The sequence below is a fragment of the Bombus impatiens genome, unplaced genomic scaffold, assembly GCF_000188095.3.
Source record: "Bombus impatiens unplaced genomic scaffold, BIMP_2.2 scf_0332, whole genome shotgun sequence".
NCBI lineage: Eukaryota > Metazoa > Arthropoda > Insecta > Hymenoptera > Apidae > Bombus > Bombus impatiens.
The window spans coordinates 109,163-130,955 of NT_176751.1; the positions used below are offsets into that span (position 1 = coordinate 109,163).

A 21,793-nucleotide genomic window follows, 5' to 3' on the forward strand; every position below is an offset into this window, starting at 1 on the left:
TACTGTTATCCAATAGTAAGAAAGGATTAAAAGTAAAGATAACTATGCTTAACAGCATAATCGATGTAACTATACAGCTATGTAATTCAAATCTAATTTCGTATTTAAGAAAAAGTGAAAATAAGTACATTAGAAAATGAAACGTAATACAATTGAAACTGAAATAATTTTACAATAGTAACGAGATAATGTAATATCTTCCTCAATAGGAAAGACTGCTTTCTACTTAGAGTTACATATGTGTGACACGTAAGTACCTATATAAATACCTATTTTTTGTAACCTTACATAAATCGTTTATTCGTTTAATCGTCACAGAATGAAATTTGACTAGAAAACTATTCTAGCAATATATACATATATACATATATTGTGCATTTACGTAGTCTGTATATATATATATATATATAGATAGATATATATATCTCTTGTTATTCGTTACTACGTAAATGCACTTAATTCATTATATGCCAATGGTTTATTTATTTTATTAAATGTAACTTACCGGCATATTTTAAGTTTTGTTATGCGCTTTCTAAGCTTTAACTCAAAAACATGAACAGAATGAATAATAACAATTGATATGTAACAGTATTTATATATATATGTCTCTAAATTTAAATATTAAATAATGAATAGCTTACGGAGCTTCCCATTTTGAAGTTCCATGGATAACTTGAAGATTTGATAATTCTATGTACGGGCAATAAATTATAATGAATTTTACCAAGAATATGACTGACTGAATATAAGTATTGTTTTGAAGTTGCAGAAAATCATGGCAAATAAAATAACAGAGATACCTGTTAATATGTTAACGTGAGTATCTTATAACAAATATTTCAATGTCTCTTATTTATTTCTTTCAAATTATAGTGTGAAATTAATATCATATATTTAAAACATTAATATTTTTCAGGGCAGAAGAACTGATAGAAAATAAAGGTTTGAAGTTTAATGCATGGAATGAATACGAGAAGTCAGTTAAAACTCTTCCAAAAACTGGAATGAAACAATTTGAACCAAATGATTCCTGGCTCCAAAATATGCAAATTGAAAAAGGTATTATAACTAGAAAAAATTTAATAGCTATAGAAAGAGTAGATCGTATTTCACAGTTAGCTAGTGCAGAATGGTTGCCTGAACAGAAAAGAGCTAAAGTAACAAAATACTCTGGTCAAGATTGGAGTAGTTTTGGTTTGGAGAAAAGTGGCACCTTGTATTTAATACCAGAAGAAGCATTGTTTCTTCTAGAAGCTGTATGTTATAATACAATACTAATGTATTTACAGAAATTATTTCCTGATATGGTAGAGAAAATATAAAACATTTTCTGTTTTAGAATTGTTTAGAACTTACATGGAATGATGTAGCATTGTCCATCCAACAAGCTTATGATCTTCTAATTGATAATGTTGAATGCTCATTAGAGGAATATAGAGTTTATAGCCAGTTAGTACGATATGGTTATCGCATACAACGTTTTGTTTATGATTCAGAAAGAAAGACAAAAAGTGATAAAAATTCTAATATAAAACGTAAAGTTATTGTTGAGCCAGAAAATGGCCTTTGGAGAACTGATACTCAACAACAAGATAAAGATTATATAGATGTACAGAGTGGAAAATCTGCTAGTTGTCCAAAAAGAACTGATGCAAATATTAATAATTTTCCTACAGGGATTTTTCAAGATCTAGCAGAAGATGAAGATATATCAAATAATGTCTTTGAAATCATAAATGATCTTCTTTGTGCAGTAGAAAATATCGAAGCTCAATCTACAAATGTTGAATGCGAAAAGGATATGAAAAACGGGAAAAGATCGGATATTACTTTGCAAACTGTAAATATAGATGAAAATAAAAAAAAACGGAATTCTAAGGTGCAAATTATATCAGATGAGACTTTATTAGGAAGTATTAAAGTTGTCAAAGATAATATGAATGATTGTACCAAAGGAAGTAATATACCAGCAAATTGGCGAGCATCTCGCATACAACGCAATGTTAAATTAGTACCTAGAAGAACAGATAAACTATTATCAGCTATTGATATTTTAGATTCTAATTATAAAAATTCTGAGTGCAATTCAAGAAAACCTACATTATCTTCGCCACCTAGAAAGAATTCACAGTTAAAGAAATCAAAACATGAGGTATTGTATAATGATATTTATAATAGTTATATTCACAGTGTTAAAATATTAATGTTTCTCCCTCTTTTATATTCTTCCTTCAATTAGGTGATAGAACTTTCTGATGATGAAATTCAAGAGATACCAAAACCAGTAACACGAATAGATTTATTAGATTCAATTCCAAACATTGCATTTCAATCCACAATTACAATAAAAGTTTCAAGAGCATACATACCACATAGTATAAAACCTGTTAAAACGATCTATCATTATGAAAGTGCAAAATTAAAAAAATTACAGCAAACAGATAAAAGATTGCGATCTAGTCAAAATCTAGAACATGCAAAAAGTAATGAAAGTCAAAATATGTATCAGTGCAATAATATCTCTATAAGTAACAATAACGTTAGAAAAAATACAAACATTGCTCCATTTAATCAAAATTTAGCAACAAATGCGCACAATGTTTTCATGCAAGATTATTTTTCCATGCAACATAGACAACATGGGAACTTTAGTCCCAACTATGTATATAGTAATAAACCACCTTATACATACAGCCAAAATCTATATTGGCATCATAGAAATACTACATTTCAAAATGTATTTGTTGCTCTTGATAATCATAGTGCTACTGTTCATCAAAACAGATTCACATCTTTGCCAATGAACAATTTGACAATGCCAAATATAAGTAACAATGTGACCAGGCATTCTTTTACTCGAAACCAGTTTTATCATAATTTTCATCAAAATTTCTTTCCATTAAGAAAATTATGTCATCAAAGAATCGTGGAAAATACATCAATACATTGTAGCATAGCTGGAAGTGTATTACTTACAGAACCTCGTCAGAGATATTGGCCACGAAATTATCATAAAAACACAAATATGACATCAAACCATAACGATGAAGTTTATCAGTGTTCATTTAAAATACTGCCAGGAGCGTCATCATGGTCGGAATTAAAGACTAAATGGCGCGAAGTAAAAACGATCACTATCGATGATGAAGATACGGGAATTGAAGATTGTAATGAAGTACAAGTAGTTGGACAATTACGCACTCCTCTTGTTGGATCAAAGAATGCAAATAGTCTTGAAGAAGTCTTCAGTAAACTTAAAATAATTAAGTCTGCATCCGAGAAAATTGTAAGAAGAAAAAAGAATAAGTACAAAATATCATACAATGTTTATTCCAATACACAAAACTATAGAAAAGCAGATCCTGGTCTTCCATTCTACAGAGTAGTTGTGATAAAGTAATTTATTTTTATTAGTTATATTTATTTTGTAGAACTTATACAATAATGTTTTTTTTTTATTTCAGACAAGATGATTCATTTATACAACCAATTGAATTGCACCGTTTAATGCAAGATGCAGGCACTTCACCAATACTATTAGCCTGTGTTTCAATGTCAATTTCATATATTCAACCAGGATTTATATCTATACCTAATCTAACATAATCCAAATAAAATATTTCATACGCAATATTTAATTCTTTTCTATTTATTTTTATGTACAATAAAGAATAGTTGAACACAAAAAAACTCAATTAACTATCAAGTATCTATTTATGTCATCCAAAAATTTGTTGAAAGATAAATTTTTATTTGTGATAAAGAAAATGCTTTATAAAAACTTTATAAAACATTTATTTAAGCTTTATAAAAGCTTTATAAAACATTTCTATCGATTTTATATATTACTTATGTTCAGGATAAGAATAGTAAGCAAAATGCATTAAATAACACACAAATTATATGTACTTCGTACTTTATTATAAACATTTCGAACAACACTATGTTGTAGAAATTATTTTCGATTTGTTTTTTATATTAAATTTTTGTTATCTCGTGATATTCGTGGAATTATTTTCGGTCTATAACTGGTTCTATTGTTTGTCCGCCACAAATTTGACCCCAACCAATCAAACGCCAATGTTTTTCAACACGACGCGACAACGCAATTTTTTCGTCAATTTCTGTACATACAGGATTTGTTAAGCTGATTTTAGCTAAATCAGCACGAGTGGCTAATACACGACCTCCAGTGCTTAATGACCCAATATTTACTAATAGCACCTCATTTCTCGATAATTTTGGTACCTATTATAAAAAAATACTTTATAATTACAATAGAAATATACTAAAAAAAATCTGATTATAACATCTCCACAAAATATATTTACCCTTGCACCTTTCTTATCACCCTCAGTTCTCACACCTAACAATCGCTTAAGAAGATAATATGATATTTCGAGTTCGATAAATATTTTAGGTAGAGCTCCTACAGCTCCTAAAATTTGCCCCACTAAACGATCAGCACGGCATAATGTTGGTTCGATTTTTGTTCCGACACCTTAAAATTTATTTTTCAAATATTACCAAATTTCTTTTATGATTTATATTTTGTCCAATTTTTTTTTTTTTTTCTTTTATGGTATTTGCTCTTACTTACCTATGAGACCACCTGGAACAGCAAATTGAAGTTCATTCTGCTCAGCAAATAATGATACTATCCGCGAAAATATGGGTCGACAGGTCAGTTTTCCTTCACTGTCTTTAGAAACCAGTCCAGGACGAACTTCAATTTCCATACCCACCTGGGAAACAATAAATACGTAAAATTACATTCACGTAAGCGTAATAACAAAAGTATATTTTTAGCGTACTTTTAATACTCCTCTTAAAATACTTCCACCAGCAACGCCGCCTTTCAGATCATCTACTTCACAACCAGGTTTATTTACGTCAAACGACCGAATTACAATTAATCTCGGTTCCGAAGTGAAATCTCTTAAAGGTACTGGAATTTTTTTCGTAATATATTCGCACAAGACTTCAATATTATACTTGAGTTGTGCAGAAATTGGTATTACGGGCGCTCCTTCAGCTACTGTACCTAATTTAGAGAAAAGATCATGTTTTTAATATTATATATGCATATCAATAACAATTCGTGTAAATTCATTATAGAATTATTATCAAGATTAAAATACCCTGTACGAATTTCAAAATTTGCTCATACTGTTCCTTTGCTTGTGCTTCCTTTACTAAATCTATCTTATTTTGCAGAATTACAATATGTTTCAATTTCATAATTTCAATGGCAGCCAAATGTTCTGATGTTTGAGGCTGGGGACACGACTCATTACCGGCTACAAAATAAATATTTATTAATTTCAATATTTCAAATAACTATCATTCCAGATACAATAATATAAAAGAATTTGACTATGTACCAATTAAGAGCAAAGCTGCATCCATGACAGCAGCACCGTTCAGCATAGTTGCCATAAGGATATCGTGTCCTGGACAGTCAACGAAGGATACATGACGTACAAGTTGAAATCGTCCAGAACAAACTGGACGTAAACAAGGGAATGAATCGTCTTTGCTCGAACCTCCGGATATGTAACATCCTGGTCTTGGACATTTTTCATTATCACACTTATAAATCTTTGCATTCGCGTATCCTGAAATGAGCCAATTAAAAATATTCGTGATATTATTTTATTTAAATAGATTTGCTCTAATTCTATATTCCTATAAATTTTGTCCTGATTAATGAATAGGTAAAATCAAAATTAATTATAGGATATAAAAATAGAAGAATTACTAATATAATAATATGAATTTATTTGTTTACATTCAATGAAACATTTTTTTATACATACTTTTAAATAATTTTAAAATTGTTGCGAGAATATTTATTTTATATGAATTCAAAATATTAATACGACAATTAAACAAAAGCCAATAGTCTTATAATAATTTCAAAATTCAATAAAATTATTTTTTTATAACGAAATATAAGTTTTTATTTAATTCTTTATTTCATTTTTTTGAGTTATATAAATTATTTTAATTGTTAATATATTTAACAATCAATGTTTGTATACGTGGGAATGTTATTATATTACTATTAATTAGAATTTAAAATTATTGTAAGAATTTGACATACATGAAATTGTATTACAATAATTTACACATTGAAAGTTTATTTTTACTACAAATATTTTTTATAATTTCAACTTAAATGGTGCACTTTTAGCAAAATGATTTTAATATAATATTATAGTTTCATAGAAACATCAAATGAAAATATATTGTACGTATTCTATACACATACAATAGATCATACATGAAAAATAAATGTTAAGTTTTTGATATTCATGATTTGCAATCCTATGACTAAGTGTCTATGTGTCTAAAGTAATTTATTTTATTATTATACCACTTCAAGTTACTTTTACTGGTAATATTTCACTTGTTTACCAAAAATAACTTCTTATTTTTAAACTATACTACATAACATTCTTAACATGAAACGATTCTTTTTATGTGAATATTATTATATATAGAGGTTTCTAATGATTATTTATATTAAAATTACGAGCATTTAATCATAAACATTTTATATTATGTGATATAATGCATTACATATTGTGATATTAAGTTTATGATAACATTCATATAAATAATCGAAAACAGTAAAATTTGTCACTCCCGTTTTGTCATTTTGAATAATTTGTGACAGTAAAGAGAAAGATATTAACTATAACATGTAATACAATTCAACTATAATTATTTCTAACAAATATATATAAAATTGTAAAAACTTTATCAAACGTTTCCTAAGTATTTTAACTATTTTGTAAGTAAGTATATAATCTATTGTTTAATAATTAAATGAATAGAGAAATAGCTGAAATTCAATTCGATTCTAGTAACATAGTATTTAATCTATTTAGTTTCTCGCACGATTATCAAACTGATAAAAACTACATGTTTATAATGCTGTTAGTATAATAAATTTGTGAACAGTTATTCAAAACAAGTATCGTCTACAACTTTGAGCGCCACATTTGCATAAGGTTCTAATGTTCGACAAGTCTGATTCTGGTGTCTCTGGACGTAGTTCTAACTCCTCTTGAAATTCCGTGTTCATATATATATTTAAATTCTCTTTCATCGACATATTTTGCTTTATAGAATTTTCACTATTCTTTGATGATTGACACATGTAATCGAAGGTAATTTCTTCGTTTTGTTTAATATCTCTCAATGCAAACAATGCAAGCTTAGGAAGATTCGGATCAAGACAATTGATCCAAACACCATAGACAGCGAGATTTGGATTGCAAGAATGATTGATGAAATGCGAAACGTTGCCATATATGGCAGCATCTACAGTATATGGACATTCTCCTTCAGACTCATTATAGTCAAGATCAAATAAGTATGTTCTACCAGCGGCATCGTATTCTTTGCCACGCTTTTCGGCCTCCTCATTTGTTATGACTTCGCCCACATATTGTGTGACAAAACAACCTTTTTTAATCGCTTGTAATGTTTTCACACCCCAACCCCGTCCATTGGCAGTTCTAAAAATGCAAAACTTCATCTTGCTGCCACGTTGCACTACTCGATTGAAGCAGTTCATGTCGCAGTTGCATCGTTTGTTACATTCGTATATCGGTGTTCCAGGTGGAACTCGAATCTTACATGACGGGGTGTACGGACATAGTCCGTTATCTTGGGCAAAGCAACAGTTTGTCTTAGAATTACAAGACTTGCATTCGCAACCAATAGGTGGATCATCAGGTATTATGACTCCATTACCAGGTAGATAATCTTCTATATAATAGAAGTCTCGAGGTGCTGTTTCCAAGTCTATTACATTCTCCACCCGTATTAATGGTTTACCTTTAGTGATAGTATTCATTTCATTTTCCCACTCTTCTAAAGATTCTAACTGTTTTTTCCTTAAATCAATGACTAACATACGGAGAATATCATGTTTTATAACTTTCTCCAATTTACTATTTTTGACATACTTTAGATGTAAATATTTGGATATATTAATATATACTGTATTTGGTTCTACCGAAATTGATGTTATCATCTCTCCTCTACACTTAAGATAATTTAAAAATTCTCCAATATCCCTATCGTTCGGATAAAAATTTGTTTTCTTCTTGAAACGATCGATCAATTGTAATCTACTCTTTTCAAACTCTTCTAGAACATCTGGGCAGTTTACTAAATTCGACGCCGGTTCCCATGTGTTATACTGTGAATTCCAATTCTTCCATTTGATTAAATAAGTTGGCACTCCTTTTAATTCTTTCTTTGCAAGAATCTTTTCTACTTCCCAAAGGGTAGTCTCCATTAGTAACTTTTTCATTCTCTTCTTATTTTCATGTTTTATATCCATATATCTTACATCTTCCAATATAACTCTGAGCTCCTTCAGTCTAATATTTTGTAAATTTTTTTTGTAGTCTATTTGATACATTTCAATATTGGTATTGGCATTTAATTTGCTTAGTCTTATATTTTCTGTACTAATTTCTTGATTATCAGAAAAATTCAGATCTCTTCTATCATTGATTACTTGTTTCTCTTCTTGGTTTTTTTTAAAATGAACATTATTACTATTTAAGTTGTTGCTCTTTGATTTATCATCATGGTAAGAGTTATCATTGTAATTATTTTTTTCAGAAGAAACAAATCTTTGATCAAGCTTTCGATGTTTGGCCAATGGTTGAACTAATCCTGGAGAAGCTGGTCTTTTTTCTGGTGTAGAAGACATTTCGCTTGCGTAACCAAGATTTTCTTCTTGTTCCCCTCTGGTATTGCCCTCTGCATGAGCGTCTGTAATGCCAAACATTTAAAGGATGTCATTCTCTCCAGTCACACTTTCCCATATTTTGTGTTTAACTTGTATAATTGTTTCTCCCCTTTCTCTTAGTATTAACGTTATCACCTTGAACATCAAGAATCCCTTGAATCCTCTTCGCTCTTCTCTGTCATTTATTGAGGAAAATGTTTGGTGCCATTATAAGAAAATTAATATAACTTATACAATGTTTATGCAAAAGAATGTACATATTATATAGTAGCATTTTTGAATGTTATAAATTATTACTTCAAGTTTCCATTAAATTATTTGGTTACATAAAAAGATTCATGTTTGAATCTTATAATATGAATATGGTAAATCAGCTGATTTTCTGAGATAATATATATACTTAATGACTAAAGCACACCTTAATATTAATTTTGTATTTATATTTACAATTACACTGTAAGGTGTAATTATTATAAAACAATAATAATATGTTTTAAAACACCTTAAGCCAATTTCTAAGATTTTCATAAATAAAACACTAACTTCATATAACAGAAATTATTAGCTCTTTATTATATTTCTTTACACTATAAATAAATTTGTACATTGTATATTATAATAATTATATATGTATAAATTTAAAAATTTATATAAAAAATTTGATTAATAAATGTAATTATACTTACCTTAAAGTTATACATTATATTACAAAGATATGTTCACACTCACACATTGTCTATTATATCAAATTGAATCACAGAAATAATTTGGTTTTATCAACAAATTTTTGGCACTTTAAGTCAATTTATTAAGGTATGCTTTAATCGATAATTATTTAAATCTTTCAATTGTATATGATCATTTATTTTGTAATGCATGAAATATACTAACTAGTGCACACATTTAATTTATTACAATTAAAAATAATCATGCATGAAGAGTGCATTAAAAACTTACTTGTGTATTAAATTATATGTGAAATTTTTATTGCAAACTGAATATTATATTTATGTTGCTATATCAATATTTTAGTATGTTCTATTATCCTTTGTATTTGTACTTAAATTTAACCTTACTTTATTAATAAAATAATTCATTTATATGCTAATATATGTAGATAATTGTGCACTTTAAAATCATTACGAGAATAAATTAATTATATTTTATTTAATATGTTTACTAAGCAATTTAAATAAAATATAAATACGAAAAATGACATAACTTGGAAGAAATAAAAGAAATAGTATTACTATTATTACGTATAATTAAACAAATTATAATATATAATATTTTAAATAATTACATAATACTAGAAATAGAATTAAATTTTCAAATATGTCAGTTGTAAAACATTTTTGATTCAGCTACTCGGATGTACATTTAATGAAATGGCGACAGTTTTTGACGATTAGCGCCATCTATGTAGGAAATGATAAAGAATATAATACAATGAAGAACAAGAAGTAATTCTTTCTAAATATAAATATTTTCTTTAAATATAGCGGAAATAACGCCTAAAATAATTTTAGATAGAATTCGTTCTTTTACAAAATTATTAAGTACAAATATATTAATATTTTTCTAGTTAACAATTTTGTTTAAACTTTATCTTTTCCCTCAAAAAAAACTCAAACCTATCACTCGTACAAACTGTAATTGATATGCCTTTATTAATAATTTATCTATTCTAATTGTTAAAATAAGTAATGTATATAATATACAGTGACTCAAAAACATTCGTACACTACACACTACAGAATGACTAATTTTATGGTTCTATGTTGTTTATAAAGCAATCGCCCTGGTTATTTTTTTAATAATATGAAAACATATAATTTATTTGGTAAATTCACATACATTGCATAGTAAAAGTTGCCGAAGAAAATAACGCCGTACTTTCAGTTCACAAAAATATTCGGACATATTTTATATTTATCTGTTTATCTCCTTCTGGCAACCCGATATTCCAAGAAAGCAGAAAAATCTCTATTTCTCAATAGTAAAAATGACCTCGTCCAAAATGAGTCGCAAAAGAAATAATACAGCATTCAACATGCTGCAATTTATAATTTTCCACCAGAAAAAGGGAAGAACCTATCGTGAAACTGATGCTATGCTCCATATAAGCAAAAATATTGTTGCAGATATCATTCAACGATTTTATTTCGAGAATCGCATTGAATATATTCCACAAACTGGAAGACTAAGTCTCTTAAGTACAAAGGAGAAAAACAGAATTATTCTAAAGGGAAAGAAAATCCGCAAATAAATGCCCCAAAAATAGTTAGTGAGGTATTAGAAGCAAGCTACGAAAACGTTTCGATTGGAACAGTTCAAAGAATTATCAGACAAGCTGGAAACAATGGAACAGTAGCCAGAAAACAATTTTTTATGAATGAGAATAGGGAGAAACAAGTCAATTTTATAAAAGAGCTAATTTCTAAGAATGATTCATGGTGGAAAGATGTAGTATTTATTAACAAAAGCAAATTCAACCTTTATAATTCTGATGGAAGAACTTTGGTATGGCAAAAACTGATTAAAAAATTCTACTTTAAAAATACAAGAGGTACAGTGAAACATAGGGAAGCTAGTGTAATGGTCCAGGGCTGTATTTCATCATACGAAGTTGAAAACTTGATGACAACATTATGGATAAAAATCTTTACTTAAGCATATGTAAAAACAATTTAGTTCAAAATGTCAAAAAAAAAAAAAAAAGACAGAGAAAATAAATAGGAATTCATAATAGCTTTAAGTTTTATCAGGACAATGACTAAAGCATGCATATATAGTACATTCATAAGGTGAATTACATAGAATAATTTGGAAAACTCCAATTTTTTCAATAGTCGAATTAGAACAATGAGTCGAAAATGAATGGTCATATGTAACTGTAGAATATTTAAAAAAAAGTATAAATAATATGTCAAACAGATTAAAACGTGTTCTAAAATAAAATGGTTTCTCATCATGAGGTATTAAAATTATTTTGTGATAGTGAATTATATTAAATAAATGATAAAAATAATTCTTATTAATAATAATAAATGATCTGTTATTAAAAAACTAACCAGGGCGATTGCCTTATAAATGACTGAAATATCAAGCCATGAAGTTAGTCATATTGTAATATTATCATAGTAATCATCCAAATATTTTTGGGAGTCACTGTATTAAATCTATATTTTGACTTTACACAGTTTTTATTATATATGTCAGGTTTGTCGGGTTGGCACTAGTTCTTGGAGCATATTGCGTATCTTCATTAGGACGAGTCATTGTAATTGTTCAAAGAGGTTTATATTTACAGTGATATGTACAAGAGTTGATTTAACAGGGTTTAACAATTAAACGTGATTATAAGACACTCTTAAAGTAAAGATAATGTTCTTAGGTTCAAACGAATCCACGGTCAATGGGATAACTCTTTATACAATTGGATATGTGTTGATACTCAAAATGACGTTAGCTGTGACATACGGTATCTTTCAGGCTGACAGACTGACGTTGTATGTAAACTCTCCAAGGTGATCATAAGAATAAAAGACTGACACGATCATACTTGTCAATTGCGTATCGATCAGGGTTATCAACAAAATTCCAGGCGCCGTTACTAGGCAGACTCGCGTAGAGTCATCATTGCTCCTGCCTCGGGATTTGTTTGTTAATACAACGGGTGTCCCTCAATATTGGTACTTCTACTGTTAAGTAAAACGTTCATCCCGTGACCGTGGCTACGTTCGGTGACCAGTTGTGTCACCTCGACCACAAGCCCATTGTTATAATTCTATAATGAACAGCTATAACAAACAGTTTAGACCAAAGTATTGGGAATCTTCCCAAAATTCCAAAAGAAAGGCCCATTATCCCTACATCTCCGATATATATATTGAAATGTAAATATTGATAATTTTGAATATTTTTGGCATTAGTAATAATCTATCTTTTTCCTGTATTAATCATTTAAAAATCAATTATATAGTTAGTAATGTGTATGATATTTTACAGTTGAGTAGAGAAAAAGGGAAACTATATACCTGCTTTGCGGACTTAAAAGCAGCATTCAAGGCTAAATAGAGAGAAATTGGAGGAGAAAATGAGAAAAATGGGGATTAGTGAAAAACTAATTTGAAGGATAAAAGAGCTGTACGCAGAAACAAAGAATGTGGTGAGAAAAGAATTTTGGACAGTGAGGGGAGTCAAACAAGGGTGCCCGTTGAGCCCGACATTATTCAAAATCTATGTGACAGGACTGGAAGAAGAAATAAGGAAAGGACAAGCCGGGGGAATAGTGGAAGGAGAAAGAAAGGTATGGTTCATTGACATATGCAGACAATATTGTGCTGATGGCGGATAGAGAAGAGGAGCTAAAGGAAATGCTAAAGAGATTCAAAAAAATTTTAAAGGAAACCGAATTGGAACTGAGCACGGAAAAGACCAAGTAGACATAGTAGTTTTTGGAAAAAGAAAGAACAAGAGAAGACAAAGAAAATGGAAATGGGGAGAGTGAGAATTAGAAAAAGTGGACGAGTTAAGAAACCTAGGGTACATACTACAGAAAAACGGCAGTCATGAGAAACACATACAAGACAGGAAAAAGAGAGCAACGAAGAAAACATGGAGCGTGGGAGAACGGATTTTCAAACAGGACTACAAGAGGAGAATGAAGATGTTTAGAGCACTGGTAGAGAGCATGGCGCTGTTTGGAACAGAGGTATGGGACTGGAACATGGAAGAAAGACTGGATAGAATACAAAGAAGATATGTGAAATTGATCATAGGTTTAGATATGACAACACCAAATTATATATTGGTAGAAGAATGCAAGCTAACAGAAATCAAAGAAAAAGCATTAAGAAGAGCAGCAAGGTATGAAGGGAAAGCCATAGAGAATCAAAAAAGGAACTAGTAAAGGAGTGCATAAAGGAAAGAGAGAGAAACTGGGGAAATGGTCAAGAAGGGAAAAGAGCAAGAAGGAGAAAGAAGAGACTAGAAGATGTGAGAAATGAAGGGACACAGATGGAAGCAAGAGAAGAGCAAGAAAGGATGACAGTAGACCAAATTATAGAAGAAAGAAGAAAGAGAGAAGCAGAAGAGAGGGAGAAAAGGATAAGGGAATCCAATATAATATACATTACAGAAATATCGCCAAAGAAGAATTACCAAAGTACTTAGAAGGGAGGATGAAGTGGAAGGACAGAAGAATATTGGCAAGATTCAAATATGGAAACGAAACCAAAGCAGGGGACTGGAAAGAAGAGGAAGAAAAGAGATGCAGACTATGTAGAAGAAAAGAAGAAGACCTGAGACATGTAATAGAAGAATGTGAAATAATGGGAGGACCAAAGGACACAGAAAAAATACTAAATGAGACTGGAGAAGGACTAACAGAACTAAAAACAATAATGGAGAAGAGAAGGGCAATACAAGATTGGGAGGAGCGACAATAAGGAAGCACAGCAAGGAGGCAAAAGCCCAAAAATTGCTGCAGTTTTAGAGACAGAATAATTAAGGGAGTGCAATATAATATAGTGGATAAGAAGGGAGGTAGATATATAAGAAGCAAAATAGGTAAACGAGATGTAAAACCGAAAGCTTGTTCAAAGCTGAAAGGCACAGACTAAGTAATAATAAATAAATAAATAATATAGTGTATGATATTTTAATTTTCTTAAAATTAATGTCTTTTATATTTATAAAAAAAATTATTTTCTTTTACTTTGTACATATGTATTACATTTTTCATTGTTATATTAAAAGCAATATATAATATTTTTTAAACATAAATAAGAAATATATTGTTAAAAACAATTCTGTTTCAGTATTGATCTGAATTAATGTTGGTTTTATGTAAAAAATATTATAATAACTTAGCTAGTGGAGAACATACATATCTCACAACAATGTGCCAATTTTATATAAGACTTGCATCTACTTACCAAGTTTAATAGTAATGTTCCTTTCTAATTCATTTTTAAAACGAACAGTCTGCACTCCCGATATAGCTTTTACAATTGTAGACTTTCCATGTGCTACATGACCAATGGTACCTACACATAAGATTTCAAATTTATATATGTCTAAACAATTGTTTTTGTGCAGTATGTTTTATATGTATCTTTATAGCCATAGAAAGATTATATTTACCAATATTAATTGTTGCTTGTCTACTAATGACCTCGCGAGATAGTGCAGTTAATTTGCTGACATCCTAAATAACAAGAATTTTATATATTTTGATATTAAGATATTAAAATATCGCCAATGTAAGAACTTACTTATAAAGAAGGCAACAAATTAGAACAAAAAAATGTATGTTACATTTTATTTCTATGAAATAAATTTATAAAAATGTACTTTTACAAAATTGTAAACGTACTATGTTTTTGTAGTCTATAAAACTTATATTACAAACATTAATTTTTATGAAAATGCAAAACAAAAACTGATGATAAATTCTTATTAGTAACAAAATCATATGTTGACATTGTTAATATAAATATAAAAGCATATAATTCAGCAAAAAACAATATATTTATAAATTGTTATGTGATAATATGATGTATATAAATCCTAGATGTCATCAACGATTGATAAAACAAAATATTTCAATAATAAAAGAGATTTTTCAAATAATATGTAGTTTTTAAAAATTAATATTGTATTTTTCAACATTTTTGTCAGTGAACATTTTTATTTAATGCAATGGAAAAAGAGATTATTATAGTATGCTAACAATATATGAATTAAGGTTATATATAACATAATGAAAGCTTGTTAGATTATGAAGATATAATTATATATTTATTACTCACAAGCTTCGAGAGATCTTGTTTATAAAGATTTGGTTGACCCGTAGTCACTCCTAAACCTTCTTCACCACCCATAATCACTGAATCACCTTTATTAACACGTAAACCACGCGAGGGACACTTCAAAAAAGGCAATAGCTTATTTAAAATCAAGAATATACATAGACTACTAGTCGGTAAAAGTAAAAATGCCAAGAGAGCAGAAGCAACGCCAAGTGGAAATACTTCGAATTAACGTGGAACATAGATTTCCTCGGCTTTGTCGATATTATATTATCTCTCTTATATTATGTACATTAATTTTTAAATATTAAATTTAGAATATATAAAATGTTGCATTTCATAATATTTACTTGCAGTGTTAAAATATAATATAATTATTGAATGTATAAAATACTTAAAATAATAATATGAGAAATATAAAAGTTTTAATCATTTTTGTCATGTTGATTTTGAACTATTTTACTTATTAAAAGAAAAAAAATAAAAAATACGTTATCTTTTTGAGCAACAAGGAATAATTAGGACCTTTTAAAAAGTATATAAAATAAAGTTATTAGTTCAGTTACGACCGGTGAAATAATACAAATAACAATTAAACTTGTATTTCGAATAATAGCTTTTAGTACACCATAATTGTAAATAAAAATATTAATTAAAAAATGCAGAATTTTATCATGAAAGTTTAAGAGAAGGAAGTAGAATGTTTGAAGAAGAGGTGTAATTAATCGAACAAATCATAATACGATCGATAGTACATAGTGCATGTACGTACGAATAAAATTTAAATAATTAAATGTCATTTAAATTGAGAATCAATGCATATTAATTATTCATTATTGAATTAAATACTGGTCATCCTCCTGATAAAATATTCCTAACGTGGTAAACGAATTTAAAAAAGAATAAATTTGTTGCAGATATTTCATGTTCAAAATGGAACAATATCCAGAATTTGTGGATTTATTGCTTGCAAGACGAAAAGATTATGATATTTTGTGGGTTTCTCGGTCAATGGATCCATTATCACCACACAAACTTCCATTAGAATCTAAATACTCCAGAAATGAAATAATACAGGCAGTGTTAAATGATGAAAAAGTTAAGCTAGCAATTATTTCTTTGGCTGCAATACTCGAAACAGATATCAAAAAAGTTAACCAAGAAGCTTATAAAATAATAAATGAAATGGCTAATAAAGCACATTTGCCCAGTGTTCGTTTCATGGGTAAAATTAAAGTCTTTTATTTTAAATTATAATATCTTTATTTTCTGGAATTATAAGTAATGCTTCAATTTCAGGTTTAATTATTACAAAAGTTCTTAAAAGAATTTTTATGAGCATTTATATTAATGAGAAATCAATATATAAGATGAAAAAAGAAATGCAAATTTCTCAAGTACAATATGTTTATGCACCTTCTCATAGAAGTTACTTAGATTTTGTATTATTATCATATATTTTATTCTCCTATGATATGGCCCTTCCAAACATTGCAAGTGGAATGGATTTTTATCACATGTACATAATAGGAGAATTATTAAGAAAATCGGGAGCTTTTTATATGCGGCGCAGTTTTTCTAATGATTTATTATATAAAAGAATATTTAATGCGTATGTAATGTCCCTAGTAAAGCATAGTGACAGAGCAATTGAATTTTTCATTGAAGGCACTCGAAGTAGAAGTTTAAAAAGCATCGTACCAAAGTTCGGTGTGTTAAAATTAATAATTCTAATATGACTTTTTGATATAATTAATATTTAATGAAAACATAATATAAAGACGGTTTCATTTCAAGGTCTTTTGTCAACTATTTTGGAGAGTTTATTAGAAGGCAGTGTACCTGATATATATTTTATACCTATTAGTATTAACTATGAACGACCACTAGAAGAATTGTTATTTGCATATGAGCTTTTGGGAGTGCCAAAACCAAAAGAATCTACTGCTGGTTTATTTCAATCTCTATTTATTTTACAAAAATCATATGCTTATGGATCTGTTGTTTTTAATGTTGGTGAACCTATTTCTGCATGCCAATTTTTAACTATGGAACACCGCAAAGCAAAAGTATTATCACCTTATGCAAAATTACCGATATCTGTTGTTAAAAACTTAGCCTATTGTATAATAGATTCACATAAAAAAAATACAATACTCATGCCTTTTAATTTAATTACTTTATTATTTAATGAAAGAAGTCAAGTACATCCAGATAATCCATATACATTAAATTATTTAATCAGTGATTATCTATGGTGTAAAAAGCTTTTACAAGTATTCAATGCTACAATATATATAGGAAGGTAAGTTTAAAAAAATACTAATAGGACTTAATATAGTATGTAGATATTAGTATTATAGAAAAAAGTTCGTACAGATCATTTGATACAAATAATCAAAATGTAAGCAACGTGGAGCAAGAAATATTAAATACTTTAAAGTGCCATGAAGAATTACTTATATTTGATGCATCACAAATTTTGAGACTCAAAGAGAGACACAGAACAACAAAACTGGGAAGTAATATTCGTGTTAAAAGCCATACCTTATTAGAAAGAACTATGAGAATAGCTGTGCCTGTCATTAATATTTCAATTTATCTAAATCCAGCTTTATCTTTTCTGATAAAACCAGCTATTATTACTGTTGCAATGGGAATAGAAGGAAGTGAACTTGGTAATATTATTTTATACATACAGCATGTTACATATAAAAACCAAACAAAATTGGTATGTTATTGCATTATTTGTAGGAAATGCATTTAAACGATACGTATTATTAAGAAGGCTACTGACTACGGAATTTGTAATGCCTTTAATAGAAGATGAATCTATAATAAAATCTGAATGGGAGGAAACATTGAATTCGCTATTAAAACAAAATTATATAAGTATTCAGAACAATACATATATACAAAGAGAAGATACCAAAGTATGCTCTCTCCTTTATAATGTAATACTACCATTTATAGATACAATATATGTTACATGTCTTGTCCTATTTGAGGTAAAATTCAATAATATTTGCGTACTATTTTACATTTGTTATCTTTTTAATATATATACGAAGAAAATCTGTTTTCATTTACAGTGGGATGAATCAAAATCAAATTGTATAACGATACAAGCAGTTTTGACTGAAGCACAGAAAGAAATAGAAAAAGCATTTCTTGAAGAGCGGCAATGGGGACAACATCCCTATTCTTTATCAATCGACTTAATTAATAGTACAATATCTAATCTCATAACACAAGATATTTTAGTACCTCATGAGAAACGAAATGCATACCAAGTAGATAAAATCAAACTAACACAAATTCTTGCACAGTTGCAAAATCTTTCATTAAAACGACCATTAGGTTCATATCTTAATGCAGTATTACTGCCTATATTACCACCACCTGTTTCTGCTAAATTGTAAAACAGAGTATACAGAAGAAAGTTGAGAAGGTACGTATTAAAGCAGCTTACGTTACATAGAGATTTGATTATGAAGATTTTAATGTAGTTAATGCTAAAGATATTTGTTTAATTAGTATGTAACTTTCTTTTTATATTAAAATTTAGAAGAAAAGTTATATAAATTTTTAAGAATAATTGTCGCATCATCGTCAAATTTGTCTATCGATTTTTTTCTTCTGCCAAGAAGTAAGGTAGCTGTAGTAGTTGATGCAGAATTATTCATATTTCTGAATAAAAGCTGAAAAAAATTATTATATGAATCATTAGTTATATGTATATAACATAATAGATATTACAAATAACTAATTACCATGACTAATCTAACCAGATACACAGCAAACGTGAGAAATGAAATAGCCATAAGTGCACCTTCTATGGAGGGAAATCCAGCTGCATGCTCATGATCATAACTGTGATCATAATGTTCAGTACCCCTTCTTTTGCGAGCAACCGTTATACTTCCTGCAAGTTGGGATTCTGAAAACATTATTAAAAATACTTTTTTGGAAAATATTTTAAAAATTACTCATTGACATGTCATATACATCAATTAATTTTTTGATCTCAGTTATTGTGTCATTGTTATTGTTATTTATTGTTACCTATTTCAACCATTAATGTATTTTCGAATGTTCTTAAAAATTGAATTTTTCCATCAATTGATGTTGGTTGAGATTTTAAAGTATAATGAACACTTCTAAGTATATCTACTGGAAGGTAGTTCAATAGTCCTGCATCATTAAAAGTAAAAGATTCATTTAGGTACTGCTTATTTCTTTCCCGTTCCTATATCGTAAAAATAAAGCTTTCGATTACTAATTGTTTCTCAAAATTAAACATTATACAGAAAGCTTCAAATGTAATAATGTAATTACCTTGGTCATTGAAGGAACTGCTGTATCATTGTATTTTTTTGGATTAGATACAAACACATTTTCTTGATCAAAAACAGTTGATTCTTTTTTGATATTATTTTCCATATTATGGAAATTGTATTTTCCACTTTCATTAACTGCTGTTTGTTTTGTTTTTGCATCCTTATAAGTAATATCTTCATATGTATAATGGAACTGATTTTCCACATTTTTTTGAGCAAATTTATAAAAATGATCTTGTTTTATTGTAGGTGTTCTATGAATAAGAAATGTAAAAATATCTGATAAAGTAAAATTGATGCTATTTAATATGATGTTATACATACCTATATATCTTTTTTTCACTAGAAAATTGAGGCATATCTATCCATTCTGCCAAACTACTGTTCAATAATAATATTTTCAGTATTAATATACTAGTTACGAACATTGTAATTGATTAAAGTATGCAACTTTTACAATAATATTTATACATATATATGTTTAACAATATCACACAATAATAATTAATTTATCGCACATATTAATATTCACTAAATAAAATGAATAAACAGATATTATGTTGTTTCTTCAAGTGATACAAGAACTAACTGAAGATATACTTGCATACATGGTGTGACAGGAATCAGGATGTTATTATTTCAGCTAGGAGTTCTGTTAGATTTAACGAGGACAAAGATTAGATTTACGACATAATGACATCAATTATTTAAAGTATTCTTACAAATTCTTATATATAAAGTTTTTGTTTGAAAAAATTGTTTAATGAAAATATATACAAAACATTAAAAATCTGTTACCATTAATAATTTATTTATTCTCATTATCATGGTAAGTACAATAATGACAACATTTTATACTTTTTTATGAAAATTTGTTAATTTTTCTTAAAATCTATTTATTATAATGTTGCTGTCTTTTAAGTACTTTTGTTTGTTAATTATGTAATTGTAAATAATATTATAAACATAGCTTGAACAAAATACAAGTTGTTAGTTATTATAAAATTTAATGTTTTTATAAAACTTTAAGTAATAAAAAAATTCAAATAGATTTAATATGTACAAACAATTAATTTAGAAACGTATTATAAATACATGATATTATATATGAAACAATTACCAATCTAACAAATCATATACAGATTGTTTTAGGTATAGCAACATCTATTGAAATTGCACAAATCTTTGTATGTAATTAAGATTATAATAACTGCTGTGTTTATATCTAGATTTAGACTCATTATTTCAATATTGATTAATTTAATGTAGAATTTTATTAAAATTATAATAAATGTTTTATAATAAAAAGATGGACATAGCAATAAACATATTCCACTCATTATGTAATTAAAGTGATTTTTAAATAAATTTTCAGAAATATAGGCCATATATCATGTACAATAATGCATTTAATGTCATATTAATATAGAAAAATATAACCTGAAATAAAAAATAATTAAGTATTTTGCAAATAAATTATACATATGAGATTCTGTTAATTAACTAACATATGATTAAAGTAATATTTATATATTATATCATAATAAAATGTAATATAAAAGTACTGTAAAAAATGGTTCGCTTAAATATAATATTTTATATATAATAACATTTCATTTAAGATATTACTGCAACATCGAGTAAAAACAACATTTTTAGACAAATTTCAAATATTTTTATCCAAAAGCAACTCAGTCTTCACAAAATATTTGACTAAGAAATAAGAGATTACATTTCTTCACATTTGATTTCTAGAATTAAAGAAAATTATTTCTTTCGTGATTTCTTTTAATGATTTCTTATCTAATTCTTCATCATGCTTGTTCTATTACTATATTGTTATTAATAATTAG

At 28.0% G+C, this 21,793-nt stretch overlaps 4 protein-coding genes across 12 annotated transcripts; 2 read left to right on the plus strand and 2 right to left on the minus strand.

The window, feature by feature from the left end:
* The first annotated feature begins 104 nt into the window (after positions 1-104).
* On the plus strand, positions 105-3,641 carry LOC100750076. 4 transcript variants are annotated; one of them, XM_012385632.3, is made up of 6 exons: positions 105-249; positions 649-819; positions 920-1,259; positions 1,343-2,155; positions 2,243-3,399; positions 3,468-3,641. In XM_012385632.3, the coding sequence occupies exons 2-6, from the start codon at positions 779-781 to the stop codon at positions 3,607-3,609; spliced, it is 2,493 nt and encodes an 830-aa protein (XP_012241055.1). In that variant the 5' UTR covers positions 105-249; positions 649-778; the 3' UTR covers positions 3,610-3,641. The 4 variants fall into 4 exon arrangements, with proteins under 4 accessions (XP_012241055.1, XP_012241056.1, XP_012241057.1 ...); XM_012385633.3 differs by having other exon boundaries at positions 663-819; XM_012385634.3 differs by having other exon boundaries at positions 108-249; positions 704-819.
* Positions 3,642-3,891: 250 nt separating this feature from the next.
* On the minus strand, positions 3,892-15,850 carry LOC100745135 (eukaryotic translation initiation factor 2 subunit 3, Y-linked). Of its 4 annotated transcripts, XM_003489479.4 has the most exons (9): positions 15,601-15,796; positions 14,933-14,996; positions 14,725-14,835; positions 5,388-5,621; positions 5,145-5,303; positions 4,818-5,047; positions 4,604-4,748; positions 4,335-4,504; positions 3,892-4,251 (listed from the first exon to the last, which is right to left on the minus strand). In XM_003489479.4, the coding sequence occupies exons 1-9, from the start codon at positions 15,670-15,672 to the stop codon at positions 4,015-4,017; spliced, it is 1,422 nt and encodes a 473-aa protein (XP_003489527.1). In that variant the 5' UTR covers positions 15,673-15,796; the 3' UTR covers positions 3,892-4,014. The 4 variants fall into 4 exon arrangements, with proteins under 4 accessions (XP_003489527.1, XP_012241060.1, XP_012241061.1 ...); XM_012385637.3 differs by lacking the exons at positions 3,892-4,251; positions 4,335-4,504; positions 4,604-4,748; ... (1 more) ...; positions 5,145-5,303; positions 5,388-5,621 and adding an exon at positions 6,707-8,805 and having other exon boundaries at positions 15,601-15,850; XM_012385638.3 differs by lacking the exons at positions 3,892-4,251; positions 4,335-4,504; positions 4,604-4,748; ... (4 more) ...; positions 14,933-14,996; positions 15,601-15,796 and adding exons at positions 6,707-8,805; positions 10,086-10,225.
* Positions 15,851-16,109: 259 nt separating this feature from the next.
* Positions 16,110-19,829, plus strand: LOC100745376 (dihydroxyacetone phosphate acyltransferase). 3 transcript variants are annotated; one of them, XM_033320718.1, is made up of 8 exons: positions 16,110-16,364; positions 16,518-16,825; positions 16,900-17,310; positions 17,398-17,905; positions 17,980-18,278; positions 18,355-18,608; positions 18,693-19,051; positions 19,392-19,829. In XM_033320718.1, exons 2-7 carry the CDS (start codon positions 16,525-16,527, stop codon positions 19,020-19,022), a joined length of 2,103 nt encoding a protein of 700 aa, XP_033176609.1. In that variant the 5' UTR covers positions 16,110-16,364; positions 16,518-16,524; the 3' UTR covers positions 19,023-19,051; positions 19,392-19,829. The 3 variants fall into 3 exon arrangements, with proteins under 3 accessions (XP_033176609.1, XP_024223428.1, XP_024223427.1); XM_024367660.2 differs by lacking the exon at positions 19,392-19,829 and having other exon boundaries at positions 18,693-19,323; XM_024367659.2 differs by lacking the exon at positions 16,110-16,364 and having other exon boundaries at positions 16,419-16,825.
* Positions 19,040-20,391, minus strand: LOC105680759. The gene is made up of 5 exons (XM_012385640.3): positions 20,265-20,391; positions 19,939-20,194; positions 19,666-19,849; positions 19,374-19,540; positions 19,040-19,301 (listed from the first exon to the last, which is right to left on the minus strand). The coding sequence occupies exons 1-5, from the start codon at positions 20,366-20,368 to the stop codon at positions 19,158-19,160; spliced, it is 855 nt and encodes a 284-aa protein (XP_012241063.1). The 5' UTR covers positions 20,369-20,391; the 3' UTR covers positions 19,040-19,157.
* Between the last annotated feature and the right edge of the window lie 1,402 nt (positions 20,392-21,793).